The following is a 14,545-nucleotide window of genomic DNA, read 5'->3' as shown; positions in this document are numbered from 1 at the left end:
AGATAACTATTCAATTGAAGGACATGGTAATGTGAACATACAAAAAGGTCACATTCCCACTACAAGTAATACACGACCACGACTTTTCCACCCTTGTAATGAAAGCTCCTAAGGATGTTGAGTAACATCCCATATGGCTCCGAGTAATTGCTTAACCGCTGGGTTCCTCCAAGCAGACCAGCCAGTATTCAGCAATCCCCATGGCTCATCGCTATCGACGTTTCCGTCACGGACATAATAGTTCCCTTGAATCGCCCAAAGTGCCCAGTCCCCGTCATTACTCGTCAAGTACTCGATTAGACACTGGACATAGTTAAAAGCATCCTCGTCCAAACCGCTTCGCTCTGGTGGCCCACCAGCCGACATGCTGAACCCAAACTCGGACAACCACAACGGTCCTGTGTATCCCTGTCCCTGGGCGAGCAGGAACCCAGTGAACCCACCGACTGCTTGTTTCCACAACGCGCAGTTGCCACCTGTAGTAATCCAAGTAGGCGAGAAGGTGTACGTGTGCCACTCCCACACGACCTTATCACCGTACGGAGAGCGGTCGAACGGACTCGTGCGAAGGAACGAAGCATCCGTCGATGAAAGCACGCCTCCGACAGCAATCAACAAGTCTTTGTTCGCATTATGAACAGCCGTTGCCCCACGAGCAACATACGTATACCAATCACTCCGGCTTGTGAGGAATTGAAGCCCCGATTCGCGAATCTCGTTCCGCAAACCGATGCCAGCAACGGCGGGATGGAATGCAGAGAATTTGGCCATAGCTTCGAGCGCTTCAAGCCATTCCTCAGTCCTGAAAAAGCGAGAATTGGCATCGAGATAACCCCTCGCTTCGTCCCAAAATCCATTACCGTCCTCTAAATTGCAACACCACGATGCCTTGCTGACATGGTTATCCAACATCACGCGTAGATTCTTGGAACCAAGCATATCAACCACTTTCCCAAACGCCTCAATGACTGTAGCCCCCTGAATCCATGGATTCTTCTCCACAACTCTGTTCCATAAATTCTCCACCGCATCAGCTGGCGCGTTTGTCCGACTAGCGAGCGTACCGAAACTGTCGCTGACTTGTAATCCCTGGTTAAGAGCCATTTCGATACTCCACGTGAGACGGACACAGTTGAATCCAGAGTCGGAGATTAGGGCAGTGATATTTTCGACCGAGTTGTGTTGAAGGCCTTCTGGGATGTGAGCTTCCATATGGCCGGCCCAATTGATGCAGCGGAATTTGAAGCGTTGGTTGTTGGAGTCGAGGATCCATCAGGAGGAGGCGTGGAGGGGTTGGAGGTCTTGAGCTGTTGCGAAGAGAGGGAGGGCAAGTACCCAGAGGACGCCGACGCTGAACAGCCGCATTGAGGAAGCGAGGTGGGCCTTGAAGTCAGGTCTCTCCTTTGGTGCCCCTTCTTAAGTTCTCTTCAGCTTCATAACAAGTGCCAAAATCAGATAATTGGTGCACACTCACATGGGTAACAGAAGGGTTCAATGGGGAGAAAGTCGTCCAAGTTCTTTCCCTGTATGCCACAACTATTCACAATCTTATGACTTGCAATCTTGAGTCTGATAACGATCAATGGAAGGGATCCATCAACAGCGTTCGTCACGAGGTAAATCGTGAAGCATGGGTGCGAACGAGGCCCAGATGGTCATCTCAACTGAGTGATATAAATGAGTCTCCCTTGGGACGCTATCCATATGGTCCTTCCAATGAATGTCTGGAGGTAGATAGAAAGGAGCGCACTGAATTCAATAAAGAATATTGATCCATAGCGAGATATATGACACACCTATAACCACAGCACTCACTTATATCGCTTCCCAGTTCCTTTTTGACTTTGCAGACGAGTTCAAGAATTGCTGTTGAGAGATGCACAGATCAATCGCCCGCCTCGTAGAGTCTCGTTCTCCGATAGCGAGTAAGGGATATCGGCAGAAAGCCGTTTCGACGCGCTTGAGATTTAATCCACCGGGATGGGTAAGGGAAAAATATACCGAGATTGCCGAGACCAAATCTCTCATCACCCGTCACCACTGGGCCCGTTGATCATCTCTTCCTCCTCGACTACCTAAAAAAGTTTCCTCGCGCTGGGATGCTGCCTTGTCGAACAGCAAGACAATTAGCAAACCACAACTTGAAGTGGACACCAAAATGGATTCGTTCTATCACGCGATCGGTAGGTACTCGTTTATCCTGTCGAAAGCGACAATTGATGAATGGTAACCATAGTGTCCTTCGTACTGGAGCAACAGAATATCTACGCAAGTTCCGTCACATTGGTTTAGTTCAAGGAGGGCAACGTCCGCGTCAGCAGTGGCTCTACCAAAGCCTAGCGTTCAACTCCAAGATCATTATCAACATCCCTCTGGATCCGGACCGGATGAACTGGCGGATGATTTACCAATTGTCAGTGCAGACGACAAGAGGGTTGCTGTGGGATGGAATACACAGACTTGGTCGAGATTGTACGTGTTACTGACTTCAACTATTGCAAAGCAGTATTTAACGTCCATCAAGCCACCATCTCTGGCTGAGAGACCATTGTCGATGTCCCGAATGTTTTCATAGGGTTACCAAACAGAGGCTGTTCAATACATTTGAGGTGGGTCTCTTCGACAATACTCACACCTGAAACTGTACGTCTTGCACAACTACAGATACCTCCCGATATCAAACCTTTACGTGTTAATGCTGAATCGGAAGGGTTGAAGGTTACATGTTTGTCTACCCTTTTCGCCTCCATAGGCCAGAACTGATACTCTCCACAAGGGCCTTGTTCAAATCCACACGTATCACTCTACCCATGGTCATGGCTGCGCCATAATTCTTACGATCCGCCGTTACACCAACACGAGCAGTCATTCGAGTTCGTGATTCACTACGCCCTGTCTTCACAAATGATGACCATTATCGTTTAGGAAAATTCTTTGGGGATCGAAAATTGCGCAATCGCCTCCCACAGTAACTTATGAGGAAGCCATGTCTGAAAATGAGTTTGGGCTGTATAAGTGGTTGCAAAATATTGTAAGCTGTTCATAAGACACGACCGACGGATGGAAATGACTTGTTATCAGGATCGGTTTGGGTTCTCATTCGTCTCGGGTGTGCCAGTTACACCTGAAGCGACCGAAAAACTAACAGAACGGATAGGATTTATTCGTGAAACGCAGTGTCAGTAACGTTATTTGGTATTTTCTCATCTGCGGCTGACTATCGCCCGCTCACAGACGGAAAATTTTGGGAGTTTACATCTGATCTGTCGAAAGGTGACACAGCGTACACCACTATGGCACTTGGTGCGCACACCGACAATACATATTTTGTGCGCCTGAGAATCAAATTTTCTGTTTCCTTCAAATTGATTGTATTGTTTGGCAGACCGACCCGTGCGGATTACAACTCTTCCATCTTTTGTCGCACACCGATGGCTCCGGGGGTGAAACTCTCCTCGTTGATGGCTTTTATGTGGCCTCGATATTGAAAGAACTCCACCCTGAAATGTATTCTGTCCTGTGTCGAATCCCTGTACCTGCACACGCTGCCGGTGAAGAGGGCTCTCTATATCGACCTAGTCCCGCCACAGGGTACCCTGTATTGAGTTGCGACTCCTTATCTGGAGAACTTAGTCAGGTGCGGTGGAATAACGATGATCGTAGCGCAATGAGGCATTTAAAAGGGGATGATGTAGAAAATTGGTCTGTTTTATTATTCCGGTGTAAAGGTTCGACCTGACTGATCCCTTCTGGAGGTACAACGCCATTCGAACATGGCATTCGCTTTTAACGAGTGCTGATTCAGAGTATTGGGTGCAGCTCAGGCCTGGAACAGTAGTCGGTTTGTGTCTGCCTCTACACTGACATGATGAGTTCACTGACTGTCTGCAGTTATCAACAATCATCGGGTTCTCCATGGTCGTTCTGCATTTGACGGTAAACGTCGAATGTGCGGAGCATACGTCGGGATAGATGAGTTTCGCTCGAAATTGGCGGTTTTGAGCGAAAGATTCAGTTTCGATGCGTGTTATAATCCCAGTGAAGACGTTCTGACAGGGAGGGCCAGAACATCGTGGAGCCCACTTTTATGATCCATACTGTCATCTACATTGTTACGACTAGTAAAAGACATTTAGCTAGGAATCAGATCAAATGCAACAGGAACAATAAATAATAATACGCGCGTTTTATATCGCGTACGTCCGCGCCAGGCTCGGAGTTCTTCGCCTGTGCGCAATCGATAACTTGTGGGATTCCCGCCGGATCCCCGCTTGCAGATGAGCCTACGGAGCCTGACTCGAGGGTCAGGATATATATAAAACGAACACTAAGATCCGGGACGAAGGTCTCTCTTCTCCCATCGCGCACTTCCATCATGAGTCCTCAACTCGGTACATTCACGGTTCCTGCTATCGACAATGAGCCTATGGCAAGTATCACCTATATATCTACTGAATGCTCCGCTCATCTCAGTTGTAGAACCACTATGGACCAGGATCACCGGAACGAAAGGCGTTACAAGCTGCAATCACTGAACTGCAGCAGCAACTTCCGATAGAGGTGCCGTGCGTCGTCAACGGGAAACCAGTACGCCGAAGAATGCTTGTTTTTCGTCGGTTGGCCGGATCTGAATCGGATTTCCCCATATTTTTGTCAGGTCAAAACCGGAAATTTGGCCAAACAGCCGATGCCCCACGACCACGCCAACCATCTCTGCACCTACCACGAAGCTGATCCTCAAACTGTTGCTAGTGCTATCGATGGTGCCCTTGCAGCAAAAGAAGAGTGGCAATCTCTTCCTTGGAACGACAGAGCTGCGATTTTTCTTAAAGCAGCTGAGCTTGTCAGTGGGAAGTACCGGTATAAGCTTATGGCCGCTACTATGCTAGGACAAGGAAAGAACGCCTGGCAGGCTGAGATCGATGCTGCTGCAGAGGTGCGAAATATGTTACTGCTCGCTGAAAGCACAGCTTAAATTTATCCTTTATAGCTTGCGGACTTCCTCAGGTTCGGGGTCAAATTCGTTGAACGTCTCTATTCTATCCAACCAGAGAAGAACTCGGGTGGTGTGTGGAAGTGAGTTCCCTTCCGAACAAGATATGTTTTTGTATCTCTGATGGTGCTGATGGTGCACAATCACCAGTCGGACCGAATATCGCGCACTCGAGGGTTTCGTCCTTGCCGTCTCTCCTTTCAACTTTACGGCGATCGGTGGTAATTTATGCGGAGGTTCGTGCACTAGCATGTCTATCGTGTATTTCTGACTCTCCCATTCTCCCCGCAGTCCCCGCTCTCCTAGGCAACGTCGTATTCTGGAAACCTGCACCGATGGCTACCTTAGCCAACTACATAACATACCAAATTTTCACCGAAGCCGGTATCCCCCCAGGTGTCATCCAATTCGTCCCAGGTCCACCACCGGAAGTCGTCGCGCAAGCTATCAACCATAAAGCTTTCGCTGGGTTGCATTTCACCGGGAGTACCTTTGTTTTCAAAAAGCTCTGGAAGGATATTTCATCCAACCTTGATATCTACAGAGGATACCCAAGGATCGTTGGGGAGACTGGGGGGAAGAATTGGCATTTGATTCATGGGAGTGCGGATACGAGGAATGCAGTTTTGCAGAGTGTCAGAGCGGCATTTGAGTATTCTGGTAAGCCGCCCGTCTCTTTATCTGCAAATTATGCGTTGACCCGCTTGTTTTAGGTCAGAAATGCTCCGCTCTATCAAGGTTGTATGTATCTGTGTCACAGTGGGAGAATGGGTTTAAAGACCAACTGTTGTCCGAGGTTGCAAAGGTTAAGGTTGGAAATCAGCTTGAGTGGTCGACTTTTGTCGGACCTGTTATGTATGTTTTCCCGATTCCAGTTCTCTCCCCTGCCGTGTGCTGACGACTCCTCGCCTCGCTCCGATACATTTTCAGCAACCGCATTGCATTTGACAAGATCATATCCTACATCCAGAAGGCCAAAGACGCCGGTGGCCAAATTCTCGTCGGAGGCACAGGCGACGACTCCAAAGGATACTTCATCCAGCCCACTGTGATCTTGACGCAAGACCCCAAGAGCGTCACGATGGTTGAAGAGATTTTTGGGCCTGTGCTCACGGTTTATGTGTACAGGGATGAGGAGTACGAAAAGACGTTGAAGTTGATCGATGAGACTAGTGCGTATGGGTTGACCGGATCTATGTGAGTTTTAAGATCGACTTCCAGTAGTAGACCCTGCTTTACTCATCCTCTTCCACCCGCCACCGCTCCCCGCACTTCCCCTTCAAGCTTCTCAAACTCGCGCGCTCCATTGATTCAAGCCACACACAAACTCCTCAACGCGGCTGGGAATGTCTACTATAACGAGAAATGTACCGGGGCCGTCGTGGGACAACAGCCTTTCGGCGGTAGTAGAGGAAGTGGAACGAATGATAAGGCTGGTAGTATGAGCATTTTCTACAGGTTCGTCAACGCGAGGAGTATTAAGGAAGGGTTTGTTGGCCTCGATGGGTTCAATTATCCCTCGAATTTGGAGTAATCGATTAGTATAAAGCATGAAACATTGTATAAGTAGCGCACTTGGCGTCAAACATTGATTATAAGTATTATCTGCATTGTATCAGGATACTATAGCGAGTACTGTAATGAGTGGCGTGATTTAACTGAGTGGGTGTGAGAGTGGATCGTGGGTCATGGCATAGAACCTACAGGACATCACCGAACAGAGTGACTCATTGATTTCGACAATCAGGTTCCCTTGCACCACCTGCATATGCACCTCCAAATCCTCCAAAATTGTCGTCGTCATCCTCATCGTCATCCTCCCAATCATCGTCGTCGTCCTCCCCAAACTGATGTGAGAAACCGTGATCAAAGAAGTTGTGGCTAGCCTCGAAGGATTGGGCACGCACTTCCATTATGTCGCTTTCCTCAAAGGAAGCTTCATCAACTACCTCCGGTTTCGGCTGAACATCCGCGTCGGATCTTTTGGGTGGGAGAAGGGCTTCCAAGGCCTGCATTTTGTGTTGCAAAACGTAAATAAGAGAGTAGGCAAAAAGTAAAAAGAAAGAGTCTAAAAGAACCTTGCGATCAATCTGTGCCATCCATTCTTGACTGGGCATCTCCACCTCCAAAATAACGAACAAATCGCCTTTCTGATCAGGGCGCTTGTACACAGGCATCCCTTCACCGTTTATCCGAATGGTCGAGCTCGCTCCCAACACCTTGTTAGCTGGACTGGTCACTTTTACACCTCGGCCATCGAGATGTGTGATGAGAATCCTCGAAAATCCCAGGAGAGCTTCGCTCAATGTGATTTTGACGTGAGTGAGCAGGTCGTTTCCAGATCTCTCGAATGTTTCGTGTGTTTTGGCTTTTAATACGAAGACGACGTCGCCCGCAGGAACTTCTGGCTGTTTGCGTTCATGGTCAGTGGCTGCAAGGAAATCAAAGGAAAGCCCGCTACAAACCTCTTCGTCCCCAGCACCAGCAAGAACGATTCGTTGACGGTCAGACATCCCTTTCTCAACGAAAATCTCTTGACGATTCTTTTCCTTGACCGTCTTTTCGCCCTTGCATTTTTTGCATCTGAGAAATCGGTGAGTCTTGTGCGTGTAGAAAACTGGTTGTACGGCTAACCTGTCCTTTTCCCGTAGCTTCTCGCCTTCGCCGTTACAATCTGAACATCGCGATCTTGAAGTTCCAAGACGCGAGGGTCCTATCTACACCATCGCGTCAACGGGCAAGCTGAGACAAAATGAATTCAAAGCCGACTTGATTGGTCACAAAACTCCATCCTTTCCCCTCACAAGTTGCACATTGTTTGGGCTTCGCGCTTCCTCGAGCGCCAGATCTATAGAGGTCCGTCGACTCGAACGTGAGATTCGGAGAGATAATGCGAAAAATACACAATTCACGTACCCTTTGCAACCACTACACACGACTTCTTTTTCCATATTGAGCTTCACAGATTTCCCATTATATAGGTCCTCCAGCGTCACCTCATACGAAATAATCGAGTCTCTTCCTTTCGAACGCCGTGGTCCACTTGCTCCTCCGAAATCAAATGTGAAAAAAGGCCCACCAGGGCCACCAGCAGTGAAGAATTGGGAAAAGATGTCGTCCATGCCAGGCCCACCACCGCGACCACCACCACTCAAACCTGCCATGCCGCTTTCGTCGTAGATAGCCCTCGAGTCTGCATCACCGAGAATCTCGTATCTAATAAAGCCAGAGCTTGAACAAACAGATCAAGAGGCCACATAAGACGTACGCTGCAGCCATTTCTTGGAACTTTTCCGCCGCGTTGGGGTCATTAGGATTCTTGAAGCGCAAGTTAACCGGAGATTTAAAAGCATGGAACGAAGATTTTGCTCACTTTGTCCTGTTCAATTCCTGTCAATCAGATATAAAGACGACTCCAACGAGTAATGATGACTCACCGGATGAATATCCCTCGCCTTTATACTGTGGTGAGCCTTTGACCTTGAAGGACAAGAAATTCAAAGCCTCGTACCTTCTTCCTATAAGCTTTTTTTATCTCAGCTATAGAAACTGTCAAGCACAAGTCCCATTTAACGAGGAGACCCGTACTTACCGTCAGTGGCGGTAGCAGAGACCCCTAGTATTTCGTATAATTCCAGCTCGATGGGCACTGCAGAAGTTTTATTGACATGAAAAACAGCAAAACTTAGAACTGACTCTTGGTGTATAACTGGAAGTGAAAGGCAGACCAAGATACGCCTCATGAACGCGTCCATTCGGCAGAAACATAGCGTGTGAACTTTCGTCCAACAAATTTTATCTTTCGTTCCGTCTCGAATCTCGACCACTCAAGGGCCAAACTGGATTTACTCCGACGGTGAGTGTTCCCTTTCGTTTCTCTCCTTCATGATGTTATTTTACATACTTATCTACATTGTCTGATTCGTGAAGACAATATTCGATCTGAAGCTTCTCATTTTTTCAATAACAACGTTCGACTCCATTCTGACTTATTCACTTCGTTTAGGTATACCTCAATCGGTTTGGGTCGACACTGATACTTTCATGATACCTTGTAGTTACCACTCTTCAGTTCTTGGCCCTCGTCAATCCCTGATTTACTTGTTTGTATGTAGCACATCTTTCATGAATTTTTACTTTTCCGCTGCACAAGTCTTGGACCGTCTGGATGCAAAACAAGGCTCTATTAAGGGTCTGATAGCTACACTTCCTGAGAAAGACAGAAAGAGAACGTCTGCTCTCGTCATCGAGACACTGAAATGTGAGTAAAAACCCTCACCCGACGTTTCTGATTCCGACTTATCCTCATAAGACAAGGCCCCTTTGAACGATGTCATTCATGAAGCGCAACTCTTGAAAGAAGAACGAAAGAAGTTAACTTCTGCGAATCTTACACTTGTTCTCGTTCACGACCTGCTTCTATCAAACGGCGGTATACAAGCGGGTGACGGACCCATAAAACAAGCAGTCCTACGGCATAAGACAAGGCTGAAGGCCGAGCTTCAGAAGCTCAAAATCAAACGTGGGGTCGCATCGGATGCAGAGCTGGCACTTTTTGGGGACACTAGAGCATGTGTGTGGGCCGACGACGAGATTTTATCGCATTACCACCTCTACTGACAGAATCCCTGGTTTATTATGCAGCTCAAATACCACGTTATGCCCGGGTCAATACTCTTATATGTTCGACAGAGATTGCGGTAGAGTACTTTGTTTCTCAGGGTTTCAAACTGTCTAGTCCCTTCGACGAAAAATCCAAGTCAGTTGGCTCTTCTCTGTCTTTTCTTTGCGTTAATGACGGTGAATATTGATAAACAACCCGTACTTCCAGTAACAAGGGGTTTTCCAAAGACGAGCATATTTCGGACCTCTTACTATTCCATCCCCAGATATCCTTCCAAGATGACGCGTTCTACAAGGCGGGCAAGATAATTCTCCAAGATAAAGCTTCATGCTTCCCGGCTACTGTTCTCAACCCTCCAGCAACTAAGGACACCGCGGTCATAGACGCTACAGCTGCGCCCGGAAATAAAACTTCCCATTTGAGTGCTTTAATGCAGAACAAGGGCAAGGTGAGTTCTGTCTTCCATTCCTCAGAGTTTGTTTCTCAGCCGGCGACCTTTTTATGGGTGATTGCGTTTTTTTCCAGCTGTTTGCTTTCGAAAAGGATAAAAGGCGGTTCAACACCTTGGAGATGATGCTATCAAAAGCAAAGTGTAAAAACGTCAAGTTGGTGAATGCCGATTTCCTTACCACAGATCCTCTTGACCGGGATTTGAGCATGGTCACCCACATGTACGTCTTCCCTCCAAGTCGGTTCACAAACCTAGAAACTTCTTGTACTCCTCCGCAGTCTTCTCGATCCTTCTTGCAGTGGCTCAGGAATTGTGAACCGACTGGACTATCTGCTTGAACAAGGTAGGACACCCTGTCTAATTATTTGCTCTTCAATACCTCCGAGAATCCAATGTCACATTCCAGAACAAGAGTCCGAATCCGACCAAGGGGAACGCCTCCATAAACTGGCTTCCTTCCAGCTGTTGATGATCAAACACGGGATGAAATGTGAGTGCGAATCCTGTAAAAAAAAATTGCCACCCGAAGGAACCAACACCTGTCTCAGTTCCGAACGTGAAGAAAATTGTCTATTCAACTTGCAGTGTTCACGCGATCGAGAACGAGCATGTTGTAGCCGAAGCTCTCAAGTCCGATGAAGCAAAACATGGGAATTTCAAGCTTGCGACTGCCAGTGAAGTTCTACCCCAATGGCCGCGGCGCGGTCTCCCACAGGAGATAGATGACCCACGTAAAGCATCTGTCTTTCTTTTCACAGTTCTTATGAAGTGTTTGACTCATAGCTGAATTAGGCCTTGCCCAATCCTTAGTGCGGTGTATGCCCGGAGATGACAAAACCAATGGTTTCTTCGTATCATGCTTTATCCGGAATGAAGTTTCGGACGAACCCGTCCTCCGTAATGACGCTCGTAAAAGTAAAAGGAGATTGGAAGATAAATCAGACCAGTTGGCTGCTGATGCTCAGACTGGCGATGGTCCGCGGAAAAAGAAGCGAAAGAAGAAGAATCGGAAAACGCTCGTATCTTGACCCGTTGGGCTGTATCGCTTGTTACAAGGGTTGGGTATCTGTATGATGTCGTTGACCCCTGGCCTCAGCTGACGCAGAGATGCTTACCCGAGCCTCAACGGCGTTTCCCCAGGTGGTTCTAAACTCTAGCAAGGTTTCAATCCCTTGCAACGTACAAGCACCGACTTCGGTCGGCCCAGCTGCTGGTAGCGGGGACAGCTAGGCGTCTGCTCACCTCTGTGACAATGCTCCACACAAAAAACAAGGAGATTGTTGACCCCAATAGGTTACTCGGAGTTGAATTTGAGTTCTTGATAAGCTCTAAGCTTCAATGCTAGTGCAATGCTTGAACGGAGACGCGCTGTTCCCGGACTGAGCGGGATCTTCAGAGTATCCTCTACGTAGTTAGATCTTCCGGTCGTGAGCTTAAGTAGCGTTCAAGATGGCAGCCTGGGTTCAGCTCATCACTCGGTGCAAATACTCAGTGAACTAGTGGGTCGACTAGGACTAGTGATTAATGATTGCTCGTACTTGCTGGTGTACAGAATGGAGCTTATTGATATAGAAACGAACGAAGCTTCAGTCACCATCGATCATATATTCGGTTACAGGGTGAAAAAGGAGTAAGTTGTTAGGACCACAGCTTTCAGCAATAAAGTTAGCGTTAGGAGAGCGCCTACATGTTCCTCGATCAGCGCCCTTCGAGAAGTTCTCGGACTGAGACCTATTCGAACAGCTGAAAAACTTTAGATGAGGGAGAAGTGAAGAGGGTCGGGGAAGGAAAGAAAGCTAGTGAGAAAGAAGTGAGAAGTCGTTACATGAGTTTTCGATAATGGCTGTTGTTGCGAGCTACGAATGAGTTAGACACGATGGTGAGCTGATCAGGTAGGGTCAGGTTAAAGGCTAGATCAGGTTCCTCTCGAGCTGAAGGGGGTGAATCATGATCAAGCGGCCGCTGGTTGTTGATATTGGCCTTGATAATAGGAGGCATAGCTAGAATAATCAGGCTGCCCATAACCGCCCTGTTGTGCCTGTGGGTATCCGCCCCAACTCTGACCACCATAGCCACCGTAGCCACCCTGAGCACCCTGCGTGGGAGGTCGGTAACCCTGCTGCTGTTGTGGTACATTCGTCTGCCAATTCTCTGGCCGACGCCATGGAGGAACATTGATCCCACCCCCAGTGATATCGTGCCCAGCGTTGGGGCCGGCGGCCCAAGATGGCTTGGACAAATCTCCTGCAGAACCTCCAGACTCTCCCAGTTCTGCCAGCAGACTCGCATAGTCCGAATCGAACGTACGCCCACCGTTCGCAGGACCTCCCATTTGTCCCGGAGGTGGAGGTGTAACTACCGCGTTAGGATCTTTATTGACAGTACAGTCACGAGCCATATGTCCAGCGCTACCACATACACGACAGATAATGTTCGCAGTGAAATTGCGCTGTTCTGGGCAATCATATTTGCGGTGACCGACGCCACCGCAATTCTGGCATATCTGGTTTTCGTCATCGCGAAGGGTTCCATTCAACGCTGCGAGTTCTCGGAGTTGATTACGTTTATGATCGTTTTGGCCCTCTGGAGTGGAAGCCGCCTTGAGTAAAGTTAGTCTGTTGAAAAGGATAGGTCATGTCGGGTATACTCACAGTCTCAATGACTCTGTTGATCATCTTCACGCAAGCAACCACCTTCTCCTGAGAATCAGCGATAACAAGGCAATGCAGGTCCTCCTCAGCATCATCTGCGTACTGGTCAGGCCTCGCTTTCCCTTCCTTGACACTACCCTTTCCTCGAATGCTGATCTTCGCACCGCTTTCCCGTTCCATCTTCTTCAAACTGTTCCCGCGAGGGCCAACAAGAAGACCGAAGAAATTGATTTCAGGAAACTCCTTAACGGGGATGTAGACTTTGTCTGAAGGACGCTGAGAGCGTTTTTGTTGATGGTATTCAACTGGGGGACGGAAGTTGGGGTCGTTTTTCATGGCACGGTCGACAAGCTTAATACGCTCGTCCTCGAGCTTTTTTTTGTAACGAACCTCACGAGTATTAGTCCTTCTACCGTGTGCATCGTAGGTGGGGGGCGGGGAAGGGGATCTGCACCAAGAGACAATAAGTGAAACTCGAAGGAAAAGAAAGACGATGCACAAAGTACCTTTCTCGCTCGGGTGGCACGTAATCATTCAATCTAAGTTTCCTGTTAATCTCTTCTAGTCGCAGATGGATGGCATAGTTGTCAAGTTGGGCTTGGGATACACCGGCGGCAGAAATGGCGGTTGGCAGACCAGGAATTTCCGTCTTTACATCACCCCAACGACTACGTCGTTTGCGGGGAGCATTAGAATCAACTATAAGATGAGTGAAAATAGACAGATAGGTCAGGGTTAGTAAAAGGATGATCAGTAGGGTGAGTAAGATCGGCCAAGTCAGAATTTTGGATGCCCAAATCGGCTGCAAATCACACTCTCAAAAAACAAGTGCTGCTTCGATAATCAGAAGAAATAGAGCCGTTAAAAAGAAATAAGAAAAAAGAGAGGAAATTCGTTTTGTATGTATGCATTAAGATGCTTACTCTTAGGGTCTCCGTTTGCTGGAGACTCTTCTCGGCCACGCTTTCCAGGAGTTTCAATATCATGTTGACGAGGATACGCGGATGGTGATAATTGTGCGAGCTGTGGAGGAGCAGCATCTTCTGCCGGTGCTGGTCCAAATCGGCGCCTTTGACCTAAGGGTACTACAAAAAGAGATCAAAACTTGTAAAAAGGGGGAGATAAGGGTTCACAGACCATCGTTTGTCCCTGTGATTTGACGAGTTGCAGGTCTCCACATGGAGTTTCAAGAAAATATTAGAGCTGATAGAGCAAGAAGATAGAGCTTGGGTAGAAGAAAATGCGGGATGCGAGTCACTTCGTCACCCCGTGACTAGGTTTAAAGTCCGCTTTGTACCTGCTTACACATCGTGATCTCTTCCGCATCTGTGAGTCGGTGGAACGGAGGGCCAGTAAGCAGCTACTTGGTAGCTTATAACTGAAAGCCTTCCGTTACCTTGTTTCCATCGGATTTGGTCCGTCGAAAATATCTGCTATCCGGTCGTCTAATCTAGTGGATCCTTGCCAGTGGTCTCGTTTTCGAATTTCGAACGAGTTCGGCAGATGTGTGCTGATAATATTTACATCCTGCACGCTCGGTGTTCAAGTTTCAACACTCACAGGCAGCATCTTCACAAAACTTCTTGTTCTGTTGCCCAGGTTGGTGGACACGTTGTACGCGGGGCGAACTACATGCACAACCATCGATTCGGAACGCTCTTGACTAATAGTTCTATACGAGTCTTCCGAATTGGATTGTGCGCAAGCACCTGGGCTTTCACAATGTCACTATCGTTCATGTTTTCGAGCGTAAATTCAGTGGGAAATTCTGCGGCCACCCTTTTTACCTCGGTCGAGTTGCGTCCAACATCAGTCACCACTACCTT

At 47.9% G+C, this 14,545-nt stretch overlaps 6 protein-coding genes across 7 annotated transcripts; 3 read left to right on the top strand and 3 right to left on the bottom strand.

Moving 5' to 3' along the window:
* Positions 1-45: 45 nt before the first annotated feature.
* E1B28_011494 (uncharacterized protein) lies at positions 46-2,002 on the bottom strand. Its single transcript, XM_043156533.1, has 3 exons — positions 1,797-2,002; positions 1,475-1,724; positions 46-1,415 (listed from the first exon to the last, which is right to left on the bottom strand). Exon 3 carries the CDS (start codon positions 1,210-1,212, stop codon positions 109-111), a length of 1,104 nt encoding a protein of 367 aa, XP_043006320.1. The 5' UTR covers positions 1,213-1,415; positions 1,475-1,724; positions 1,797-2,002; the 3' UTR covers positions 46-108.
* On the top strand, positions 2,003-4,185 carry E1B28_011493 (uncharacterized protein). The gene is made up of 12 exons (XM_043156532.1): positions 2,003-2,183; positions 2,237-2,472; positions 2,525-2,609; positions 2,665-2,725; positions 2,777-2,873; positions 2,926-3,031; positions 3,082-3,109; positions 3,158-3,178; positions 3,235-3,329; positions 3,386-3,702; positions 3,756-3,841; positions 3,892-4,185. The coding sequence occupies exons 1-12, from the start codon at positions 2,100-2,102 to the stop codon at positions 4,089-4,091; spliced, it is 1,416 nt and encodes a 471-aa protein (XP_043006319.1). The 5' UTR covers positions 2,003-2,099; the 3' UTR covers positions 4,092-4,185.
* A 158-nt stretch (positions 4,186-4,343) lies between these two features.
* On the top strand, positions 4,344-6,586 carry E1B28_011492 (uncharacterized protein). Its single transcript, XM_043156531.1, has 9 exons — positions 4,344-4,429; positions 4,480-4,587; positions 4,658-4,936; positions 4,991-5,076; positions 5,144-5,229; positions 5,285-5,653; positions 5,707-5,848; positions 5,924-6,190; positions 6,278-6,586. The coding sequence occupies exons 1-9, from the start codon at positions 4,376-4,378 to the stop codon at positions 6,525-6,527; spliced, it is 1,641 nt and encodes a 546-aa protein (XP_043006318.1). The 5' UTR covers positions 4,344-4,375; the 3' UTR covers positions 6,528-6,586.
* E1B28_011491 (uncharacterized protein) lies at positions 6,587-8,759 on the bottom strand. Of its 2 annotated transcripts, XM_043156530.1 has the most exons (11): positions 8,690-8,759; positions 8,586-8,642; positions 8,505-8,533; positions 8,431-8,448; positions 8,367-8,372; positions 8,262-8,311; positions 7,910-8,209; positions 7,763-7,841; positions 7,628-7,710; positions 7,459-7,576; positions 6,587-7,401 (listed from the first exon to the last, which is right to left on the bottom strand). In XM_043156530.1, coding segments are annotated over exons 1-11 (1,422 nt in total). In that variant the 5' UTR covers positions 8,691-8,759; the 3' UTR covers positions 6,587-6,720. The 2 variants fall into 2 exon arrangements, with proteins under 2 accessions (XP_043006317.1, XP_043006316.1); XM_043156529.1 differs by lacking the exons at positions 8,505-8,533; positions 8,586-8,642; positions 8,690-8,759 and having other exon boundaries at positions 6,587-6,840; positions 6,901-7,002; positions 7,072-7,401; positions 7,910-8,311; positions 8,367-8,451.
* A 12-nt stretch (positions 8,760-8,771) lies between these two features.
* Positions 8,772-11,581, top strand: E1B28_011490 (uncharacterized protein). The gene is made up of 11 exons (XM_043156528.1): positions 8,772-8,849; positions 9,000-9,047; positions 9,109-9,254; positions 9,306-9,566; positions 9,638-9,752; positions 9,825-10,065; positions 10,143-10,288; positions 10,347-10,411; positions 10,475-10,558; positions 10,617-10,799; positions 10,861-11,581. The coding sequence occupies exons 3-11, from the start codon at positions 9,119-9,121 to the stop codon at positions 11,094-11,096; spliced, it is 1,467 nt and encodes a 488-aa protein (XP_043006315.1). The 5' UTR covers positions 8,772-8,849; positions 9,000-9,047; positions 9,109-9,118; the 3' UTR covers positions 11,097-11,581.
* E1B28_011489 (uncharacterized protein) lies at positions 11,569-13,972 on the bottom strand. Its single transcript, XM_043156527.1, has 5 exons — positions 13,857-13,972; positions 13,643-13,804; positions 13,226-13,418; positions 12,720-13,167; positions 11,569-12,667 (listed from the first exon to the last, which is right to left on the bottom strand). The coding sequence occupies exons 1-5, from the start codon at positions 13,897-13,899 to the stop codon at positions 12,020-12,022; spliced, it is 1,494 nt and encodes a 497-aa protein (XP_043006314.1). The 5' UTR covers positions 13,900-13,972; the 3' UTR covers positions 11,569-12,019.
* Positions 13,973-14,545: the final 573 nt, after the last annotated feature.

The sequence above is a fragment of the Marasmius oreades genome, chromosome 7 (genome assembly GCF_018924745.1).
Source record: "Marasmius oreades isolate 03SP1 chromosome 7, whole genome shotgun sequence".
NCBI classification, from domain to species: domain Eukaryota; kingdom Fungi; phylum Basidiomycota; class Agaricomycetes; order Agaricales; family Marasmiaceae; genus Marasmius; species Marasmius oreades.
The sequence above is the reverse complement of the archived record's forward strand: the minus strand, read 5'-3'. Positions and strand labels throughout refer to the sequence as shown.

Excerpts from the sequence above, each read along its gene's own strand:
- E1B28_011490 (XM_043156528.1), top strand. The coding sequence starts at position 9,119 with ATGAATTTTTACTTTTCCGCTGCACAAGTCTTGGACCGTCTGGATGCA. Across the intron at positions 9,255-9,305 it reads CGTCATCGAGACACTGAAAT|ACAAGGCCCCTTTGAACGAT; the intron begins GTGAGTAAAAAC and ends TATCCTCATAAG. Across the intron at positions 10,289-10,346 it reads TTGAGCATGGTCACCCACAT|TCTTCTCGATCCTTCTTGCA; the intron begins GTACGTCTTCCC and ends ACTCCTCCGCAG.
- E1B28_011491 (XM_043156530.1), bottom strand. Across the intron at positions 8,210-8,261 it reads TTCCAAGAAATGGCTGCAGC|ATACGAGATTCTCGGTGATG; the intron begins GTACGTCTTATG and ends TGGCTTTATTAG. Across the intron at positions 7,577-7,627 it reads AAGCTACGGGAAAAGGACAG|ATGCAAAAAATGCAAGGGCG; the intron begins GTTAGCCGTACA and ends CCGATTTCTCAG.
- E1B28_011492 (XM_043156531.1), top strand. The coding sequence starts at position 4,376 with ATGAGTCCTCAACTCGGTACATTCACGGTTCCTGCTATCGACAATGAG. Across the intron at positions 4,430-4,479 it reads CTATCGACAATGAGCCTATG|AACCACTATGGACCAGGATC; the intron begins GCAAGTATCACC and ends TCTCAGTTGTAG. Across the intron at positions 5,077-5,143 it reads AACTCGGGTGGTGTGTGGAA|TCGGACCGAATATCGCGCAC; the intron begins GTGAGTTCCCTT and ends CACAATCACCAG.
- E1B28_011489 (XM_043156527.1), bottom strand. The coding sequence starts at position 13,899 with ATGTGGAGACCTGCAACTCGTCAAATCACAGGGACAAACGATG. Across the intron at positions 13,419-13,642 it reads AGCAAACGGAGACCCTAAGA|TTGATTCTAATGCTCCCCGC; the intron begins GTAAGCATCTTA and ends CTCATCTTATAG. Across the intron at positions 12,668-12,719 it reads TCAACAGAGTCATTGAGACT|GCGGCTTCCACTCCAGAGGG; the intron begins GTGAGTATACCC and ends ACTTTACTCAAG.
- E1B28_011493 (XM_043156532.1), top strand. The coding sequence starts at position 2,100 with ATGCTGCCTTGTCGAACAGCAAGACAATTAGCAAACCACAACTTGAAG. Across the intron at positions 2,184-2,236 it reads TTCGTTCTATCACGCGATCG|TGTCCTTCGTACTGGAGCAA; the intron begins GTAGGTACTCGT and ends TGGTAACCATAG. Across the intron at positions 3,179-3,234 it reads ATTTATTCGTGAAACGCAGT|ACGGAAAATTTTGGGAGTTT; the intron begins GTCAGTAACGTT and ends GCCCGCTCACAG.
- E1B28_011494 (XM_043156533.1), bottom strand. The coding sequence starts at position 1,212 with ATGGAAGCTCACATCCCAGAAGGCCTTCAACACAACTCGGTCGAAAAT.